Source organism: Anastrepha ludens, chromosome 6, assembly GCF_028408465.1.
Source record: "Anastrepha ludens isolate Willacy chromosome 6, idAnaLude1.1, whole genome shotgun sequence".
In the NCBI taxonomy this organism is placed as follows: domain Eukaryota; kingdom Metazoa; phylum Arthropoda; class Insecta; order Diptera; family Tephritidae; genus Anastrepha; species Anastrepha ludens.
In genome coordinates this window covers 69,197,125-69,218,991 of record NC_071502.1, presented here as the reverse complement: position 1 = coordinate 69,218,991, position 21,867 = coordinate 69,197,125, and the positions used below count along the sequence as shown (strand labels likewise).

General features: G+C 37.4%; 1 protein-coding gene across 2 annotated transcripts in view; it reads right to left on the bottom strand.

Annotated features, from left to right (window-relative positions):
- The window catches only part of LOC128866953 (uncharacterized), a 108,171-nt gene that overhangs the window by 59,314 nt on the left and 26,990 nt on the right, over positions 1-21,867 (bottom strand). For both annotated transcript variants that reach the window (XM_054108024.1, XM_054108023.1), the window contains one exon: positions 1,124-2,010. In XM_054108024.1, the coding sequence (XP_053963999.1) occupies positions 1,124-1,910 (787 nt within the window). In that variant the 5' untranslated portion in view covers positions 1,911-2,010. The remainder of the gene's footprint in view (positions 1-1,123; positions 2,011-21,867) is intronic.

Genomic DNA, 21,867 nt, shown 5'->3' with positions numbered 1-21,867 from the left:
GTGGTGGTCATTTGCCTGATGTTATTTTCCACTATTAACGGCATACCTTCCTCTTTATAATGAAATAAACATCCGATCATTTATATTAAAAAATAGCATTTTTCTTTGAATATCAAAATAACACCTCTAATTAAAAAACTCATTAGTAAACTCTTTCTTGATTCGCGAATTATTGGAATTTAGTGTCATTTTATTTACACAAACTTTGATTTTTTAAAGTCAATTAATTGCTTAAATAATCGATTAATTTATGTTTGTCATCTCAAATTTCAAAAACTGTTAAAAAGGTATGGTGCATTTCAGAAAAGGCAGGTCCTAACAATGGAAAATACTAGAACTCAGAATAAAATACCAAAAGGTGACTAACAATCCCGATAGAATGACTGCCTGACGCCAGTTTTGACAAAGCATTTGACTAACAGCTATGCGAATTGTTTATACTTAACATGTGTTATATTATATAAAAAAAAAAATTAAAAAGTTAAACAGAGGTCTAGAATTGTCTGCAGCAATTAAGTTTTAAAATCACTTCACAGAATTATATACACCTTGTCTTCGTATTTCCATTCCTATTTTCATTATTGTGCCCACAATTATTGAAATACTTATGCGTACTGGAATTTTTCAGTATTCGTATCAATATTTTCATTCGTATTCTCAATGTTATCGTATTTGCATTAGGTTCGTACTGAAATTTTTACCCGCATTCGTTTTTGTTTCCTTCTTTGTATTCACCTGAGTGTTTGAACTCGTATTCGAATAAGAATTTGTACTCGTATTCATTTTAGTATTCGTTTATCGATATGTGTTTTGATACTAAGATACTCGTACTCACTCAGAAAGTTGCGGTATATTCTAAACCAAATCATCTCTAAAAACCTCATCATTAAATCCCGCCCTCTTCCACCTGCAACATTTTGCTAATGCTTCAAACTTATCTACTTACGCACTTATGGTATGTATGAGTATTTGTCTAGATGCCATACATAAAAGCTGCAAATCAGTTAAGATATCAACGCCACTCATTGCTTAAGATGTTACAGCGACATACGCAGCCTCACACATACACACTCACATTTGAATTATATGTAGTGCATGCATTCTCATAACATTGATTACTCACCATCCACTAGAGGCGGCGCGTTGAATGCCAATGCCATAAATAATATTGCCGCCAGTGTTGAGAGCACATTAATGCGTCCATTGCTGGCGGCTGATGATGCGTGTCGTTGCACAATTGTTGTTGCTTTTGTTGAGAGCCGCGCGACCACCGGCGATAAATCTTGCCAATTGCTGTCATTGCAGCGACGGCTGCCGTGATTGCTGTTACGTCTGCTTTGATTACGCGCTAAATCTACTATTTGTTGTTGTTGTTGTTGTTGCAGCTGTAGCCGATTTTGCTGATGTCGCCAATAATGGAGCGTAGCTGTTTGGCATCGCCTGGTTGACACTTTATCATAATTTCGCTGTTCATGGCTCGTGTCATCAAAGTTTCCAACGACATCTTCAGAGCTTTGCGCTAGCGCCACATTACCGCAAATGCGGCTGTGGCTGTGGTTGTGTTTGCATGTATGGCAAGAAGATTGCGTCAGTAGATTGCCGACAAACAAAATAAAGAATTTTAAAATTAATTTAATTTCATATGTAATTCGATTAGTGTTGATTATTTGATTAATTGCATTATTTAATGCATTTTTGGCATCGATGCAATTGACCACCATCACCTCCTTTTCTGATTCCTCAATTGCAGTGAGCTTCAATTGTGGATGCTGCATTTCGTTTGCATTCGAATTGGGCATTTGCGTGAAGTATCTGCGTTTGTATTTGTAATTCGATTTGAGAAATGTCAGTGTATGCGTTGTATTTGTTGTGTTTGTAATTGATTTCATCACTGCTGCATATTTGCACATTTTCACTTGTTTTCAATTTATATGATTTTCGATAGTTTATATGGTATTTTTCTTGATCCGCTTGAGAAGGGACATTTCAAGGTTGTTGTTTGTTGTTGCACTGTAAAGAGATAAAAAAAGAAAATGTTACTATTGCCATTGCAGAATCGGCATTAAGTTCTGAAAAGTAAAATATTTATCTAAGAGAGATTGGTTATGGAGTAATTTTGTCCCACGGTTTTATACCGCCTCCAAGCAGTAAATGTTGTATGAGAAGTTTCGGCAAGGCAGAAATTCACTCAGAGGCTCTATCATTTAAAACTTCATGTCAAACGTATTGAGAGGATTATATTGGGTTGGGGAAAAAGTAATGTCGTATTTTGCCAATTGAACGCGACATTTAAACATATCTTGCGTTGTACCTACTTATTGCACCGGGTCACACTAAACGGCGATTTGAAGACGACAATCTGTACTACAAGTGTCTCTTCGACAGAGTAGTGATCGTACGTTTCAGTTTTAAGTTATAGCGCGTCAAAGATGGAGTCCACCAAGCAAGAAATTCGTCATATTTTACGTTTTTACTACCTTAGAGGTAAAAATGCAAAGAAGGCGGCGGCAAAAATTTGTGAAGTTTATGGGCCTGATACTGTAACTATTCGCACAGCACAGCGTTAGTTCGATCGATTTCGTTCTGGTGTAGTAGAGATCGAAGATGCACCCGTCGTAGAGACTGATAAAATCGTTGAAATTATCCAAAGAGACCGCGATGTGAGCATTCGCTCGATTAGTCAGGAACTAGGTGTAGACCACAAAACCTTTTGGAACCATTTGCAGAAGATTGGATTCCAAAAAAAGCTGGATGTTTGGGTACCACACGTGTTGACGCAAAAGAATCTCTTGGACCGAATCAACGCTTGCGATTCTCTGCTAAAACGGAACGAACTTTACCCATTTTTGAAGCGGATGGTGACTGGCGATGAAAAGTCGATCACGTACGACAACGCCAAGCGAAAAAGATCGTGGTGGAGAAGCGGCGAGCCGGCCCAAGCCATCGCCAAGCCCGGACTGGTTTTGCTGTGTGTTTGGTGGGATTGGAAGGGAATTATCCACTATGAGCTACTCAACTATGGCCAGACCCTTAATTCGGTCCTCTACTATGAGCAACTTGACCGTTTGAAGTAGGCGATTGACCAGAAGCGGCCAGAATTGGTCAATAGGAATGGTGTTGTGTTCCACCAGGACAACGCTCGTCCTCACACATCTTTGATGACCCGCCAGAAGTTTACGTGACTGTTTGCAGCATAACCCTTGTTCACTTTTCATGTAACGGTAATTTTATCTACAATACCAATATACCATAGCCATCAAGTTTATCAAATATAAGTTTGTCTTCTCTGATGTACAAACGTTTGTCTCTATATATCTGGGGCGTTGGTATTGGAGAAGGTGGCGAGGTATCTCCCATAAAAAAGTAAAAGTAATTGTTTGCAAATCGCTAATGCTAAAGTATTGGAATTTGGTAGAGGTCCATATATGTATGTATGTATTTATCATCAACATTCCATTCTAATATCGAAGACAGGAACGTTTTGGGGAGAAGAATATAACAGTTCTCTTACAAACCGAATATCAAAACATTTTGTCCGAGAATTTTTATGATAATATTGCAAGTGCTGTTCTAGCCTAGAACTATAATATAGCTTACCAAAAGCCCTTATTTCATTTGAGAGAGCCCTCATATGCTAATAAGTTCTTTTACATATATTGTACAATATACGCACCCTCTAAACCAACTCTAAATGGACATTTTTTCATATGGAATAGAGGTGAAACAAATAGAAGTGCATTCCAATTTTTTATTTATTTTGATTAATATTGATGCTAGCGATCAATCTATAATAAATAAATAAACTAAAATAAATCTTAGTAATAAAAAAAAATCAATTACTCTAAGCTCCTCGAATTAATCTACCGTCAGTGAGTCAAATATTTACTACTGGTTTCAGTAGCTACTAAGTCAATCATTCTAAGGAATGATATATAAAACAGAACATACGACCATTGCAAAATATCAGAAAATAGGCCTCGTTCCGCCCGGTTTCAGTTTAATGATAAATCTGTCTCCCCTCGCTCAGATGTAGCTAAATTATTTGCGGAATTATTCAAATCGAACTGCATTCGAGACGACGCTGACTCGTTTTCTTCTTGCCAAGCTTATCAACCCTTCACCCATTGAAACCTTTCTTCTCTGGAAATCAAAAATGGAATCATGGGCTTAAAAGCTGCTGTGCAGACGAATGGGACGATAGGATTCAATTCACTGGTCATTGTTACTCCTCTCAAAATAATTTTTTATAAATCATTATCCTTAGGAGATTTTATTGCAACTGTTATCCTAATTTTGTGTAATTAATTTGGTAATTAAAGTCGGTTTCGAAGCTTTCTACTATGAACAAACTTTTTGAAAGAATTATTAAAGAAAATATGTACTTTGCTACTAAAGGTTTAGTGGAATTGTCAGTGGTAGGTCTACAGTTTCCAACTTAGCTGCTTTTGGTGAATATTATTTTATAATTATCGCCGATGGAGCCCAACCCGACTGTATTTACACAGATTTTTCTAAAGCGCTAGATAAAGTTTCTAGCAAAATTTTATTGTGTTAATTAGTCTCGCTGGATTTTCTTCCATTGGTTCAAATTTTACTTATGCAGGTGTATTCTATGACCTCCACTGTTTGATTTATTTATTAATGACATTGGTAACCGTTTTTTAATTGTCAATTTCTTCTATGTGCAGTTGGCTCAAAAAGATCTCCTAAAATAAGAGGCTCAGATGATATTCTTAGGCTGGAATCAGATGTCAATGCGTTCGTTCGTTGGTGCCTTAACTCTCGCATCTCTTTGAGTATATCGAAATAATTTCATATTACTTTCACCAAAGATACATAGCACTGGCAACACAATTGACCCTAGGGGTCTAAGTGAGATCTTTTTACACATCATCCAGCACTGCCTAACCTAACCTTCATAATGTTTTCCGACCGTCTTATGGCGTTGTTATTGGGTAGTCGAAAAAGTCTTGTCGTATTTTGGCAATAGATGTCGTTGGAGTCATCTATCTTCAGTGCTACCAATCACATTGTGTCATATCATATGGTGTTAGAAAGGTGACATTTTAAGCCTCATTTAACCAAAAAAATAATAAATTCGGAGAACTTGAAAAAAAGTTATAGCTGTTCAAAAATGAGTGAAAATAATGAAGAAATTCGCTATATTTTGAAATGTTTGTATAAAAAAATTAAGAATCCCACGCAAGCCACCAATGAAATTTGTGAAGTTTACGGAGTTTCGGTCAATGCAGAACTCCCTTAATGGAGTAAAGTTGGCTTCAAGAAAAGCCTGTGAAAATTACTTGTCGCAGTTTTTCGCCGAGAAACCACAAAAGTTTTACACTGATGGAATAATGTCTCTAGAAGAAAAATGGCAAAAGGTGGTCGACCAAAATGGTACGTATTTGGTTTAATAAAGTTCATTATAAATATAAAAAAAAATGAGCTGAAGTTTGATTAGAAATACGAAAAGACTTTTTCGACTACCCAATATTATTATTGTTCTTCTTCAATATGTTAAAGGGATAAAAGAATAGATTGTAAGTTTTTACTACCATTTTTTATTCAATAGCTCTACTAACTCTGCTATATCTATTTTGTACTCCATCTTAGGTTTTGTGTGCCATAATAGCTCTAAGTTCTCGGATATTAGGTTATCTTCTTTCATTCGTTCTTACGTAGTTAGAATATGCAACATTTATCTGGAGATCTTGACATCAATTTGTAATTGAACATTTCCATGTGAAGTAGTCCAAGTATTTTGGGCACCTTCGTAGATTTTATCAAAATTGATTTATTTGTAGGCTTGAGTATAATAAGAAATTAAAAAATATTACAAAAAAATTATAATTTTCCGATTTATTCAATGTATAAAATGTTAGTAAAAAGTAAAATATCTTCGGTTCTTCTTAAAACTTTAAAATTTTTTAGTATAAAATATATTTTTACGAAAAAGTGTTTTTTCATTTTCGGATATTACATCCGTCTGCAAAGTCCAAGGTGTGCTTTCCAAAAATGATAAAGAAAATTTGTTCCCAAAAATTTGAAATTTTCCAAAAAAATTATTTCTAAAAAGTATCTATATACGCTCGGGAGCATAGGGATTAGACAATGCATTTCCAGCGTACACGATTCTGGGCTATTGCTTTTGTGCCGTCCCATGCGATGTCGGTATTTGCTAGTTCGCACAACATCGACCTTTTCCAAGTGATCTTTGGCGGACCGCGACCTCTGCTCTTTTGCGGTTTCCAGTCCAGTGGCTTCTCGTGATGCTATCTGGTGGTTTTCTAAGCGTGCGACCTTTCCATCACCACTTTCTGCATTTGTATCACAGTGCGTCGTTGCCGATGGTGTTCGGCCAGAATAACCAAATATATTTCACCTTAAAGAACTCTATACAAAATTTTTAACTTATTAAATTTTTTTAGTAATTTAGAAAATCATATTATTAACTTTCAGAGGCTTATAAAAACTACATTTTTGGCTTATAAAAACTACATTTTTGGCTTACTGTGGACAAAAAGTAAGGTGGATTTAGTTGTAAAATGAAAAATCTTTATTTATTCTTGTAAACCAATTTCATCCTCTTCAAAATAATCCCTCTCGATTAAATACACTTATGCCAACGATTTTTGCAATCCCCGAAACATGCCAAATAGTCCATTTCCGGTATAGCCATCAGCACCTTCTTCAAATCAGCTTTTATCTCTTCAATAGACTCGAAACGCGTTCCCCGGAGTGGTCTCTTGAGTTTTGGGAATAGCCAGAAGTCACACGGAGCCAAATCAGGCGAATACGGTGGTTGCGGAACGATATGCGTGGAGTTTTTAGCGGAATGGTCATGAAGAACGAGTGCAGTGTGAGACGGTGCATTATCGTGATGCAAAAACTAAGAGTTGTTGGCATAATGCTCAAATAATATTCCTTATTAACATTTTGGCCAGGTGGAAGGAATTCATAGTGCACCACACCACGAAAATCGAAAAAAACTGTCATCATGACCTTTATTTTTGAACGACTTTGATGTACTCTTTTCGGTCTGGCCTCGCCTTTAGCACGATATTCGCTTGATTGGGCGGTTGTTTCAGGAGAGTTTTCAATTGAGAGTTTTCGGTACCAAACGAGATTTGACTTTTCGTAGGCCCAAATGGTCTTTCAAAATGGTTTTCACAGATCCTTCTGATATTCCGATCATATCAGTAAGGTATTTAGCAGTCAACCGACGATTTTTGAGCACTAACCCCTTCACTTTATTGACGTGTTGGTCATGTGTTGACGTCGATGGTCTTCCGGAGCGCTCCAAGTCATCAACACGTTCTCGACCCTCTTTGAAGTCTTTGTACCACTTATAAACATTTTTCTGCGACATGGTCGAATCACCAAATGCCTTCTGCAACATGCTAATCGTTTCCGCAGCCGAAATTTCATTCCGCAAACAAAATTTGATGGCACTTCTTTGCTCAATGAAATCAGACATTGTAAAAATAGAAAAATGCACTCTTGGTCGTTTGGTAAACACAAGCGTAAATATATTACTGATAATGACATTCACATGAAAGTTGACCCAGATGTTATTAACAGTGCTGCCAACTCATGAAAAAAATAACTAGAGCGAAATTCGAATCCCGCGAAGTTTTACAAATAAATTCACCTTACTTTTTGCCCACAGTAGTATTCACAAAAAAATTGCATTAAACATTTGATAACGCTAAGCATAACATTGAAAATTGATATTGAAAAATCCAGGCTTCCTCTTCCTTATAAGATATATCTAAATGTATTTCCCAACCAGCTATTGTGTTATTTCGATACACGGATCTAATTCATAGTTTACGGCCAAGCACCGTCATACTCAGCATATCCGTGTACAACCATATATCTGCATATGGACAAAGTTTACAATACCTAGTTAAAATTTGTAATTAAAGAATTACTAAATTTATATATTTCGATTAATCCACAACGATAAATTTTTTTTCAATATTTTTGGTTCGATATCGGCAAAAAAAATACCAGTAAAAATAAAATTCCAACATTTCGCTGAAATTCTCAATCATATGTATTGGCTTTACAACAAAAATTGAAACGGACGCAAGAGAATATGTATGTGTGAGCATATAACAAACACAAGCATGTAGATACATGTGTTGTTTAGCAAATACCACGCTTTGGCATTGCGAAAGCATTTTGAAGGCAGCAGCGTAGCCAGTGAAAGAGACGCGAAAGCAGTAAAATATTGAAGCAAAAGCAAAACAAAAATCCAAAGTCTGAATCATAACAAGTATGTGCCAGTACATGCGAAGGTATGCATGCGCTTGAAACAGCCAGGTTAAAAATAGGAACAACGTGCGGCAAAAGTGCGCTCATTGGCGGCCGGTAACATTTTTGGAATGCCATAAACCAAGCGTTCACAATCCAGTCGAAATGAGGAGGCGAATAGCCATCGGACAACCAACGGACATAGCTCAGCCAGCAGGCTACTCGGTGGGGGGAAGGCGAGTAACGTGTAAGGAGGGAAGAGGTACAGGTAAATACAGACGCATGTGGGCTGAATGTTGTACTTACAGATATACTTACATAAACACATATTCGTCAGCCAACGACTCAGTCAGCTAGCCAGCCAGCTATGTAGCTAGCCATGCAATCAACCAACCAACCAACTAACCAACCAGCCAGCCAGCCAGCCAGCCAGCTAGCCGACTGGTGCTATGTTTGTATGGTCTACTGGATGGCCTACGTATAATCATTGGCGCGTGCTCAAATGCGTTGGTGTTGGTGACTAAGTAGATGCGTGCGTGTGCACCAACAATACCAACTTGGCGTGTTGCTGCTGTATGCTTCGCATTAATGCAATAATTTTCGGTATTTTCCAAGAAAGCTGCTTGGCCAGCACGTTATCGTCATCTTGCTGCGACTTATGCCCAACCAATTGCCTGCGCACCCGCCTGTCGCCGCTATCACCACAGTAGGTCCTTAATTGTTTACGAGGAAATGTAAAAGTGTGCATTTCAGCTTCATTATCAGAATCGAATGCGAATGGCGCGACGCCTTATGACTGAGGTAGGCTGACTGACTGCTGGCTGCCTGGCTTGTTTCCTAGTTCATAGACTGTTCGGCTGGCAGCGGGCATTGGTCAAAGCCTTACGCACCAACCGCAGCTGCTACAGTATCTGCGGTCATTCAGCGCCAAAACAAGTCAACCGGCCAAACAACCGACCGACCGGCCGGCCTTTAGACCGGTTGGCCGTTCACTAGTCGCGAAATTTTTTGCGTTGGCGCGAAAAATGCAATTACAAAAAAAAACAGCAACAACAAAAAAAAACACAAGAGTAAATGCGTTTCGCGTATTAATGCACATGTGCGTGTGGTTAAGTGTGTGGGCCGTTGATGACGTCGTTGATGTGGCTATTTTTGTCACAACCATTTGAACTTTACTGCTTGTTATTGTTACAGTTGCATGACTATGTGTCTCGCTGTGGCACGCACGTATGCCCTTGGCAACTCTTTATTGCGGCATTTAGTTGCAGTTGCATGACTTGGGATTTCCTTTCCTCCTCGCTCCCACCGACCTTTAATAGCGCAGACTTACTGACTTTATAGTGAGCTCCCAATATTATAGCAAATATATACACATACATATATTCTTCTATGTTTTTGTTGGACCGTGCATAGAGCTATACTAAATTGAAACATCATTATGCGCCAACATGCGTAGCTATATGTACATAATACATACATACACATGCATATATGCTTACATGCATACTTTAGTCGGAATAAATTTGTAACATTTTGAAAATTCTTATAAGTAGGAGAAAAAACAAGACGCAAGAAAATTGCATTAATAAGTATTCGTATTTCGAGTTGGTGTGAACAGAAAAAAAATTACTGAGTGAAACGGACGTACATATGTATGTATGTAGCTGAGTCATTACTTTTAGAAAGACGGGAAACTAGAGATGCTGGAGCAAAGTAATAGTTGATACGGATGTCTGAGGCCATTATTCATATTCGTGGTAATCGTCTTTCGTTTTAAGCCAGATCTGAGCCCTCCTCATAACACCCACACGTTTAATGGAACTTTGACAGCGATTATTGATTATTGACTCTAGATTATTGATTATAATTAAATGAGCCGCCCCATTTACCTAATACTTTTATACGTAAATCTAGCGTGACACTTGCAATCCTCCACTGCCTAATGAAATAATGTAGAAATGTCCCACAGAGTAACGTCACCATATGATATATGTGTATATATACTTGTATATATGATGGAAAAAATTGGTTCTAATAATGGCCCCTCGTCAGGCAATGGCAAACCTCCGAGTGTATACTGTGTACTCTCTTCTAGTAGGGCAAACATCATTTGAGGATCTTAAAACTTTTCTCTTCTGAGCGAACAATCCTCCCATAACAGCACGCGGTCACTTTTTTTCCTCGCCGAAGACATTTTAATTCTCTCATAAACTTATAAACTCTGCCAAAATCCATAGATTTGTTAGATGTTGTTTATTTCATTTACGAAGCGTGAGAGTAAGTGAGTTCACAGACAGTGAAAAATTATTTAGGGAAAGCTAATGTTTAGAAGCCAAACTTCCCAATGAAGATGGGACGGTTATACCGCAGAAGATGAGCTTTCACTATTGGCAGTTGCTCAGTTCACCAACATTATTAATCAAGCTCATACACAAATTAAAGTTGACGACAAAACGGTCTTAATTTAAGTAATCAAGTTTTCATAAATGTTGAAGAAGCGTAAAATATCAATACTGAAGCTGCAACGCTCGCTGGCCAACTCTAACATCTGAAGATGAACTAGAAAAAGAGATTGATGACCAATTAACTTCTCATAAAAAAATTTATCATTTATCAAACCAAGGCTCACTTTAATTCCCTGCAATCTTCAACTAGCCGCTCCTATCTCAAAGCTAAATACATAAAATAAATAAATACATAAATTCAAATAGTCGAAAAAGTCTTTTCGTATTTCTAATCAAATTTCAACTCATTTTTTTATATTTATAATGAACTTTATTAAACCAAATATGTACCATTGTGGTCGACCACCTTTTGCCCTGTTTCTTCTAGAGACATTATTCCATCAGTGTAAAACTTTTGTGGTTTCTTGGCGAAAAACTGCGACAAGTAATTTTCACAGGCTTCTCTTGAAGCCAACTTTACTCCATTAAGGGAGTTCGGCATTGACCGAAACAAATGGTAGTCCGATGGTGCAAGGTCAGGGCTATATGGTGGATGCATCAAAACTTCCCAGCCAAGCTCTCCCAGTTTTTGCCGAGTCATCAAAGATGTGTGTGGCCTAGCGTTGTCCTGATGGATGACGACGCCCTTTCTGCTGATCAGTTCTGGCCGTTTTTTTGGATTGCTTGCTTCAATCTCATAGGCTGGAGCAGCTCATAGTGAATGATTCCTTTCCAATCCCACCACACAGCATAACCTTTCGAGGCGTCAATCCTGGCTTTGCGATCATTTGTTGAGCTTCACCACCCTTGCACCATGATCTTTTTCGCATATTATTGTCGTATTTGATCCATTTTTCGTCTCCTGTTACCATTCGCTTTAGAAATGGTTCGATTTCATCTCGTTTCAGCAAAGAATCGCAGATGTTAATTCGGCCCATTAAATTTTTCACAGACAATTCATGTTTTACCCAAACATCGAGGTTCTTTTTGTAACCAGCCTTTTTTAAATGGTTCGAAACCGTTTGATGGTGAAGATTTAGTGCCTTTTTCAATGATAGGTCGACCGCAGCGAGATGCATCTTTCACATCGAAATTTCCAGAACGGAAGCGAGCGAACCATTGTTGTGCTACACGAACTGATACAGCATCGTCTCCGTAAACTTCACAAATTTCATTGGTGGCTTGCGTGGTATTCTTCCCTTTTTTATACAAAAATTTCAAAACATAGCGAATTTCTTCATTATTTTCACTCATTTTTGAACAGCTATAACTTTTTTTCAACTTCTCCGAATTTAATTTTTTTTTGGTTAAATGAAGCTTAAAATGTCACCTTTCTAACAGCATGTGATATGACACAATGTGATTGGTAGCAGTGGAGATAGATGACTCCAACGACATCTATTGACAAAATACGAAATTACTTTTTCGACTACCCAATAATTGGTGCGTATATGCTTTGTTAAGTGTTTCATCGAGCTTCTGCTACAGTTGTGGTACAGTTTTATGCCGCCTACGATCGCTAGGCAATTTTTTTTGGGTTAGTTTTTGGAAGCAGCAGCACATGCTATGGTTTGCCATTATTTGCTGAAGAGCGACCGTTACTACAAATTTTTTCATTACATTCATGATCGGTATTGAAAACGGAACCCACATTTATCTACTCGGCTACTAATGTAAATATTCGATGGGATATTTTTGAGCCTTCCTTTGACATAAAGTCCACAGCAGTTGAGGAAATCGATTGCCAGCCTTTGTCTTTAGTGGCTAGTGGAAACACTCTGACTTAGGCAGAGTAATGAATCATAATAGCTCACTGTATCATTCCAATGGGGATGAAGTATACGCTCTTACCGTTATATAATAGTGGCCAACCGATTTCGCCCATTCAATACCAACCTTCTTTGGTATGAGTGTAATAAGCATACCAAGTTTTATTGAAATATATTAAATTTTCCTCGAGTTATCGTGCGCACGAACGGAGGGACAAAGCTAATTCGATAATAACAAAACATTTTGAGTATGTTTGTATGCCATATGACTATATCTATCTCAATCCTTTCGTGCTGTTATGTGAACTCAAAAATCACTCTTTGGTTGCAAGGAATCCAAATACTAGGACTATAGAGATTTTAGTTGCTAAAGTACTGAAAGCTTATTATAAGAATACATACGTTTTTACACTGTGCTAAGGCTGTCGGAAATTTTGAATTCATATGAGAGGTATTTCAAAGTCTTCAATTTTTTATGGTTCTCTAAATAAAAGAAAAGACAAATTTTCATATAAGGAGATACTTGCGGCCTTCCGTTTGCCATTTCTCTGTTCGCTAAAGACTTATGTTGATCGCCAAGCGAAAAATTTGTACGTGAAAGCAACAACAGTTTAGCGATGATCAAGCGACTTTGTTTATAGCTGCTTAGCTTATAAGCGATATGGATATTCTTTTATTATATATTTATTATCTACTTATATATTTTCCATACTTTACGAGCAATGCTTTGAAGAGCAGTGCTATTACACGTAAATAAAACAGTGCTGCTAATTCATCGACAACGTTGGATTCAAGAGGAATTTTTTTGTTTATACCTAGCGATTAAGGTGTTGGTGAATCGAAAGCAGCTACAGTTAATTGATATCGCCATGCATAGGTATTTCATAAATATCATAAAATATGAGCTTGTGGTAATTTCTGCATACGTATCTAAATAAAAAATTTTCTGATTATGACACCTCTGCTTAAATCATTGATACGTACTCTATTATTTTCTAAGCAGCCATTCGTTTCGGAAAAATATACTGAAATAGAACGTAACCGAAAGTTGTCACATATTTCCTTCGCCAAATGAGGCAATTTATTCTAGCCATTGGCTCGGTTTTCTCTTTGGAAATCAAATTTCAAATATTACAATACTCGCTGAGAAGAGGGTAGAAGAAGAAGGCATCTAAAGTATGCAGAAAATTCGACAAAATAACATAAATATCAAAAACAACATACGATTTGTGCACATTTTCCATTTTAGTTACAAATACATCCATATATGTGCATAGGTATATATATACGTACATATATACATACACAGGAATCACAGCCAGCCAATGCTCAAGGACGTTGCATACGCTTAAGGAAATCAAATTAGTGTTGCTTTTCATCCTGTTGCATAAGCAGTGCAAAAATATATACAATCAGCAACATACTAAAATTGTAGCAAAACAGCAGAAGCAACCACATCACTTGAGTCACGTACCATTGCCTCTTTGGCGGCGACAACACATGCAGCAATGCGCAGAGCAAATACGAAAGGAGGGGGAGGGGGGGTGTTTCTAACAATTGTTGCATGTCTGTCTGTCTGGAGCAGTGTCTGTCTGCAGCATATGCTGCTGATGAGGAGTAGCGCACGTCACGCACGCACACTTTCACATTGTTCTTGCCTAACTGAGAAATGCAGTCTTGCGAAAAAGTTTAAGGCCACTGTAGGTTTTATATTTGCAAGGTTGCGCAAAATTAATCATTTAAATTTTTTTTTATAGTATTACTAAAAAATTATTTTGAGCGATGGATATAAACCTTGACCTTTACACGCCCATTGCTTGCCTGTTTGTATACTGCACCTATTTAGTTCACAAGTGTCAATATAATTGACGAACGTCGACATCCGCAAAAATTAGAAATCTTCCGATAGGATGATTAATTTTGTGCCACCTTGTATAGCGTTCGTTAAGTTTAGGTATTTACCCTATCATACAAATATTTTCTGTAACTGTGGTACCTCGTAAGCTAACACGAGGTTAGTTTTGTCAAGCAGCGTCTTCGTGAAATATACCAAAAGCCTGATTTCTAGAACTTTTTGAAGTTAATGCCAAAAAAACTCCAGAAAAGCGATTGATAGGTGCATTCCGTCTCTTTGCGTTAATATAAATATTTCTTGGGCAATCGGAATAGTACTTTTTGAGTTACAGACGTTTGAATTAAAGAAATAAAGACATTCTCAAGATTTTTCGAAAACGTTTCAACTAACTTTTTTATTTGAAAACATTTTATTCCACATGAACTAAAAAATTGAGTTTAACGCTTGCAATCCATTCTTTTATTTAAAGATTATATTAAGTTTTTATAAAGTTTAACATCAATGGAAAAATAAATTAAACTCATTTTCGTGTTCAGCGAGTCTAAATTTGTCTAAAAAAACTTTTTATAATTTATTTAATTTATAGCTTATACAATTCTATCCACATTCAGTGCTATTTATTTTATTCATATTCGAATTAAAAAAAGGAAAAAACTTCGCAATTTTAGTTCCGCGCACAGGTTAGGGACCGCAATATTGCAATTTTTCCCATAAAATATACCTTTAAACACTGTTTAATTGTTTGGAAAATAATTTAAAAAAATGTTTAACCATTCCTGACCTAGAAATTTCTGTCCGCTCATAAACATAAAAATTAAAAAAAATGTTTTGTGTTACATAAACTATAGTTCATAGAGTTTTTTATATTTTCTTTTATTTGACAGCGCTCTGTTTGCTGTTTGACAAAGGTAATCGAGGTCAAAAAGCTGCGAAAGCAGTCCGGGACATTTGCGACGTGTATGGAGAAGGTGTCACAGGCGAGTATATAGCACGGAAATGGTTTGCAAAGTTCAAAAATGCCGAGTTTGACGTCCTGCAGTGGAAGATGAAGAAGTCTCAAATCACTTTTGAAGCAGAACTGTCGCCAAACCAGTCATGAATTCGCGGAAAAATGAGCTCACGAGCTCTACGAATAAAAAGAGAGGCGCCTTTAAATTGCTTTTCAGCATCTCGCCCGCCATCGAGCAACACGCTATGACCGCGTTTTGTACCGAATCGTCACGGGAGAAGAGAAATGGTGCCTATACATCAATATGAAGCAAAGAAAGGAGTGAGTGGCTCCAGGAGATACGCCAAAGCCGAGATTTAAGCCGGATCTTCATCCAAAGAAGATCATGATATGTGTTTGGTGCGCTTGGGAGAGCATGGTGCAATGGTAAATGCTCGAAAAAAATTCTACAGTCAACAAGGAACTCTACATTGCCCACCTACACTGCGTGAATGAGGCTATTCGACTGAAAAGACTTGATCGATATAGTCAAACAATACTCCTTCATGGCAACGCCAGGTCCAATCTGGCACAAGCCGTCAAAGCAGCAATCTAAGAGCTCGAATGGGGGGTCCTTTATCATCCGCCGTATTCTACGGACCTTGCACCGACGGATTACCATTTCTTCCGCTCCCTGTCAAACTATCTGAAGGGTATTGCCTTCGATAACAAAGAGCGCTTTAAAACAACTCAACAACTTCTTTGACACCAGACTAGACGATTTTAGGGGGAACCGCATCAACAAATTGGAGGGAGGAGATTGTAAACAACAACGACGAATATACATATAATTGATAACTTATCGATATAATTATTATTTTTTGTTTAAATAAAAGTCTTCGGTAAAAACGCTACGAACTTATTCCCTCACTTAATAATTTCCAATTATCAACCACCTGGCGCCTAGTGAACTAAACAAAAAATTTCCCTTCAACCCAACGTTACAATGGCATCACTGCATTATTTTTGTTTTCACAGTTCATAAAGAAAAAAGATTGTAGATCAATTAGTGTTGAAAGAAAAGCAAACAAGACACAAATACATCTAAAAATATACAAACAGACTGTGGAAAATTAAATAAATAAATAAAAAGTCCGTATAATTTCGTAATTATTTGAGATTGTTTTTAGGACAAAGCTTATTTTTGTCGCGTCTAGTTTCATAAGCCCGAATCAACATGGTTTTATGAATTGGAGGTCTACGGAGTGTAACCTTGCAATTTTTTTGAAGACTGTTCTCGATAGCTTTAAGACTGGCTATCAAGTAAACGCTATTTACACTGACTTTTCGAAGGTTTTGATGGGGTCCCTGATAGAATATTATTAAGCAAATTTGCGTATTTTGGATTCCATTCCACCTTCCCATCTTGGATAGCATCATATTTATTTGGTAGGACATGCAACAAATTCCTGTTCTTTCCAGGTATCGTTGGGTGCTTATTCTTGGCTCGCTTCTCTTTGTAATTTTTATCAATGATATAAGTGTACAAGGTTTCACTTTTCGAGATTTCCCCTTTACGCTGATGATCTTGAAATTTACTTCGCCATGTCAAATGTCGAAGACTCATCTCTATAGCAATCTAACTTAGAGAGAGTTTATTCTTGGAGTGGGAAAAGGCGTTTATACTTGGATACTAACGAATGCCTTCGAGTAGTTTTTTCGAGAAAAGCAAATACCATATACAGGGTGCATACGATATTTGAGGATATTCATGTATGTACATATGTGGCTATAACCTCCCGCAACCATTATTTTTCTTTTTGCTCTTTTTCAGATAAGACATGGAGGGCTACAGACATGCAGTTATCGTCGCTATATGTGGTAATCTTACTGATTTAGAAAGCTATAATTTTCTTATGGGCGACCGTTCTTTCGTTCGTAAGGTATGCCATTCTGACTCAGTCCGATCTGCAGAATTTATTCAACAAGTGCAAGCGATCATTAACGAGGACTTTTCAAAAACAATGAGGGCTCTTGTGAGGGAGTGTAACGCTTCTGAGGGTCTTGTCGGTCGAGTTGTCCATGAAGATCTCCGGTATAAATCCTGCGTTATGCGCAGTAGACAGTTTATGTCGGAGCAAGTACGATAACAGCGAGTTATCCAGTCAAAACGCCCTCTAAACCAAATTAAACACCCTGAAGCGCCTGAGAACAACGAATATATGACCGCCAAATTTAAGATCCTTATACTCTCAAAAAGTTGTATACGTATAGGATTTGTTGGGCCCGTTTGTAATATGCCACCAAGCCACCTATGTATTACGTAATCAAAAGGTATTTATAAAATTTGCGTTATGGCTGCTGAACTTTCATATGATTCTAGATGTCAGCTTTTGGATTTAAAATCACTACACTTAGACACACTTCACAAGTGCTTCAATATACCTGTTAGGAACTTGCGCAATTTTGACATGCTTCGTGTTTATTAAGTTAACTAAATAATGCCAAAGGCAATGAATTGTCATTTACTGAAGTGGGATTGCTAAGACATAGTTCCCAAATAGTTATTTTAGCTACTTTTGCATTTATTTCGGATGGCATCGCTCGTACTATAAATGAGGCAGCCATTTTTTGCAACGGGGTTAAGGCTAAATCACACGTTTCCATCGAATTGGTGGCGAAGTATTGGCGATGCAATCCACTCTGCGACTTTTTGATTTTGTTTTTGTCAAATCAGTGGCTTCTTAGTCGAAACTCTTGTCACTAAGGAGTTTTCGAAGGCCCTCATCGGAAATGATTTTACCAGAGTTTGTTGCGATTTTGTGATTAATTTCGTCATATTTTGATATTTTTTTCCAGTTAGAAATATGTAGTTTACTGAAAACAATGGTTTCAAATAAAAAACCTGTTTATTTTAAGTAGAGGGAGAAAATTGTATTTTGCGTTTTCAAAAGAAATTTTTAAGGATAGTTTTTGTGAAAGTTTTGCAGTTATACTTATACTTATACTTTTTCAAAGGCTTGTTCCAAAACCAATGATGTCCTGGGACTCTTCTTTGTTATCTGTGTCTTAAAAATTTATCAACGATTCACAGTTGTCTGTGTGCGAATATCCGGTATATCTACCCAATCCGGACATTGCTAATATTTTCTATCCAGTAGTAAAATACTCGATGGCGGTGCGGAAGTTATCTCGAATTTCTTTTTAAAGCGTACTCAAGTTTTCATGTCCCTGCCGAATTCGTTCTCCCTAAATATTACATCGAATTTGTCCTATGTTATAACGTTTTAAATGGAAACATACTATCGGTCTGTATTTTTATGTGCACAACTGTGTATGTACATATGTTTCTGTTGCAAATGTAGCTTAAAGCGAAACATTTGCATCGTTTGAATTTGGCTCGGTTTATGTTTTGCTGCATCTCCATACGTCATCTACTTTAGGTGCTGCTGCTGCGTTGGTTGCTTCCAGGAGCAGCAACAGGTTCTCTATTTTTATATTTATAATCTGGCACTCAAGCATTTCCTGTTCGCAGTCAATATTATTTAATCATATTTTGGTTCTGCTGTTTTTTGTGTTTTCATTTTGTTATTCTTTTTTTTTTTGCTTTTTGTAGGACGAGACTCCTTAATTCATTTGCACTTGAGTTCAATTGTTGTTGCTTTTAATTGTTTTGGTGCCAAGTGGATACCTTTTTCTTGTACTTTCAACTTTAAAATGTGAATTAATTTCTTTTTGTCATTAAACGGAAAGCTATAGATATGGCAATTAAGCTATGCCAATTTGAATTTGTAAATAAGAAACAAGCAAACTGAGTTGAGATAAGACCTTGCAGTATCCTTCTAACTCTACACAACGATTCTAATGCTGCTCTCAGGCCGTTCAGCACCGCAGTCGCAGCTTTTTCTCCTTCCGCTACGCCACCATGACGATGCTCCTTCATGTGTCTTGTGACCAGTTCTCGAGTTATAATTAAATTTGTGGAACTGAATTGTCACACCTCACATATAAGCTCATAAGTAGTTGTCCTTTCCAAAATAAAAATAAAAACACAAATTGGTAATGTGATTTGATCTGAGAGTCGGATTAGTAATATTAAAAAGCATAGAAAACAAAGATTGTCCTAGCCTAATACAGCAACGCAGTGCAACATCATCCATCTTCTACGCCAGATCTCCATTAAAAGGAACGGCTGTAACCTTAAGGAGTATTAATTCTGTTAGCAAGCCCCTCTCTTTAAAGTTATTTTTTTGCTAACTGAGCAATCACACAACCTGGGAATTTAAAACAGCCCCGCTCATTATTTGACCTGTCTGCAGGAGTACAAATCTGAACATCAAGCGAAGTTATATCAGTTCATTACAGCAGCCCCAAGTCATTCAAGAACAGCTACTACATCTATTGAAATCAACCGTTTGGTGCGGCCTATGAGCTGGAGGAATCACCGGACCCGTGGATTGGCCACCAAGATCGTTTGATAACACACCTTTATATTTTTTTTGGGGGGGTGTCGGAATGGGTTGGTGCGTGACTGCCATTCGGAATTCAGAGAGAACGTAGGTTCGAATCTTGGTGAAAGACTAAAATTAAGAAAAACGCTTTTCTAATTGAGGTCGCCCCTCGGCAGGCAATGGCAAACCTCCGAGTGAATTTCTGCCATGAAAAGCTCCTCATAGAAAATATCTGCCTTTCGGAGTTGGCTTGAAACTGTAGGTGCCTCCATTTGTGGAACAACATCAAGGCGCACACCACAAATAGGAGGAGGAGCTCGGCCAAACACCCAAAAAGGGTGTACGCGCCAATTATATATATGTATGTATATACATATGTAAAGTGCAAATACTTTGTGGATAAGCCAGCTTCGATTGAGGCATCGGAAGCCAACATTTTTAAACTTATTCTCGAGATACCGACCGAAGTCCTCCAGCGAGTCATTCAAAATTGATGTTTACTGATGGCCGAATTACGGCACAGTTGCGGCCAACATTTGAAAGAGATTATCTTAAAAAAAAAAATATCATGAATGGTACTATACAAAAATAATAATTGAATTTTCGTTGTTTTATTTCGATTTAAAATCCGATAACTCTCAAATGGACTAATGGAAAAATAAATGGACTACCATGTGATTGACTCCTAGCTCGGTGCTCTCTGTTGACATGAAGCTTCAAACAATAAAGTTTCGCTTTTTCATCACTGCGAATCGTAGGTAATGCCGATAGCCTGAGTGTATCGGTTTAAAAGTAGAATCTTTTCCGAAATAGAAGTACATTTATAAGAATGAATAATGTAGTGATCGAAATATTTTTCACACGTCAATTTTTGCTGTCATTTTCTAGTTTACGTCCTTTTTCGATTGAAAATGGGTGAATCGAAGAGGTGGTTTGAGTTTTGAAAGCGAAAAAAGTCAGCCAAATATCTAACCCATTTTTTGATCTACCTTCGAAGTGTAAATAATCCCTCTTACGTACGGAAATAAGTTAAGATATAAATTTATTTTTCTAATGCCTGCATGGTCTTCGTATGATGGCAAAGTCCAAAACTTAAAAAAAAAAAAAGCCATGAAGAACGAAAAGGAGAAATGAAAAAAGCCATGCTTCACACAAGCTCAAATATTTTGTCATTTCGATTCGGTAAAAATGGCCCAGCGACAAGAACAACAACTGCATAAAAGCTGATTGTACCCAACCATTTGTTCAGCCTACATTCACACGCAGCAATGTCAAATGTATGCACTCATACACACATATTTTTACATCTATATGTACACGCATACGTATTCAGATAATCACTCACATGCCTCGCACGCTAATGGAAAGTGCATTTGAAGAACCAGAACAGGTACTCGCAAATTTCTTTCTTCGCTCGCAATTCATCGCAGATACAAAAACCGTCAGTTTTCGTTTTTTCTCCAGTTCTTATTTGCAGTTAGTTAATTTTTTCTTTTTTCCCTTTTATCCGTTTCTTCGTTTTTCGTTTTCTGTTTTTTGTGCATTGTCTTATGCATTTTACAGTTTTGTGTATTTTATTGTCGTCTGCGAATTTTCAATCGCTGGAATTGAATTGTTTTCGGTTTTTCTGTTTACGCAGTGCAGCGTTGCATTGAGCTGCATAAATCGAGCTGAGTTGAAATGGGTTTTTAGCCAATGCAGTCGTCAATTTCACCACCTGCTCGCTCGCCTCTTCCCTCTTTGCAATCAAAAGAGGTGTTCGTCCAGCTGAAATGCAATCAGTTCTTATTCTTGTTTTTTTGTACTTTGCAGAGTGACTCGTTAGCCTTTTGGAATTGGCTTGCGCTTGGCGTGGCTTTTGTTGTTGTGTATTTTGTGTCTGAATTTTTTGGCGAATCGGGCTTTTGCTTTTTTGCTCTTGTGGTTACAGCAACAATTGGTGACATGTGTTGTAAGTACGACAACACAAACAACTACTCTGTATGACCGATTTGGTTGCTTTTTTTGTAATAATTGCATTGATTAAAGTTCAATTCACCGAGGTGAGCGTCTAGGAAGGGCGAGCGATGCATTCACAGAGAGCCTACAAGACGAAGTGTATTTGTATCTAGAAGACGTGGGCGCAGCAGTATAACTTGTAGTAACTGTAGAGAACTCGTAA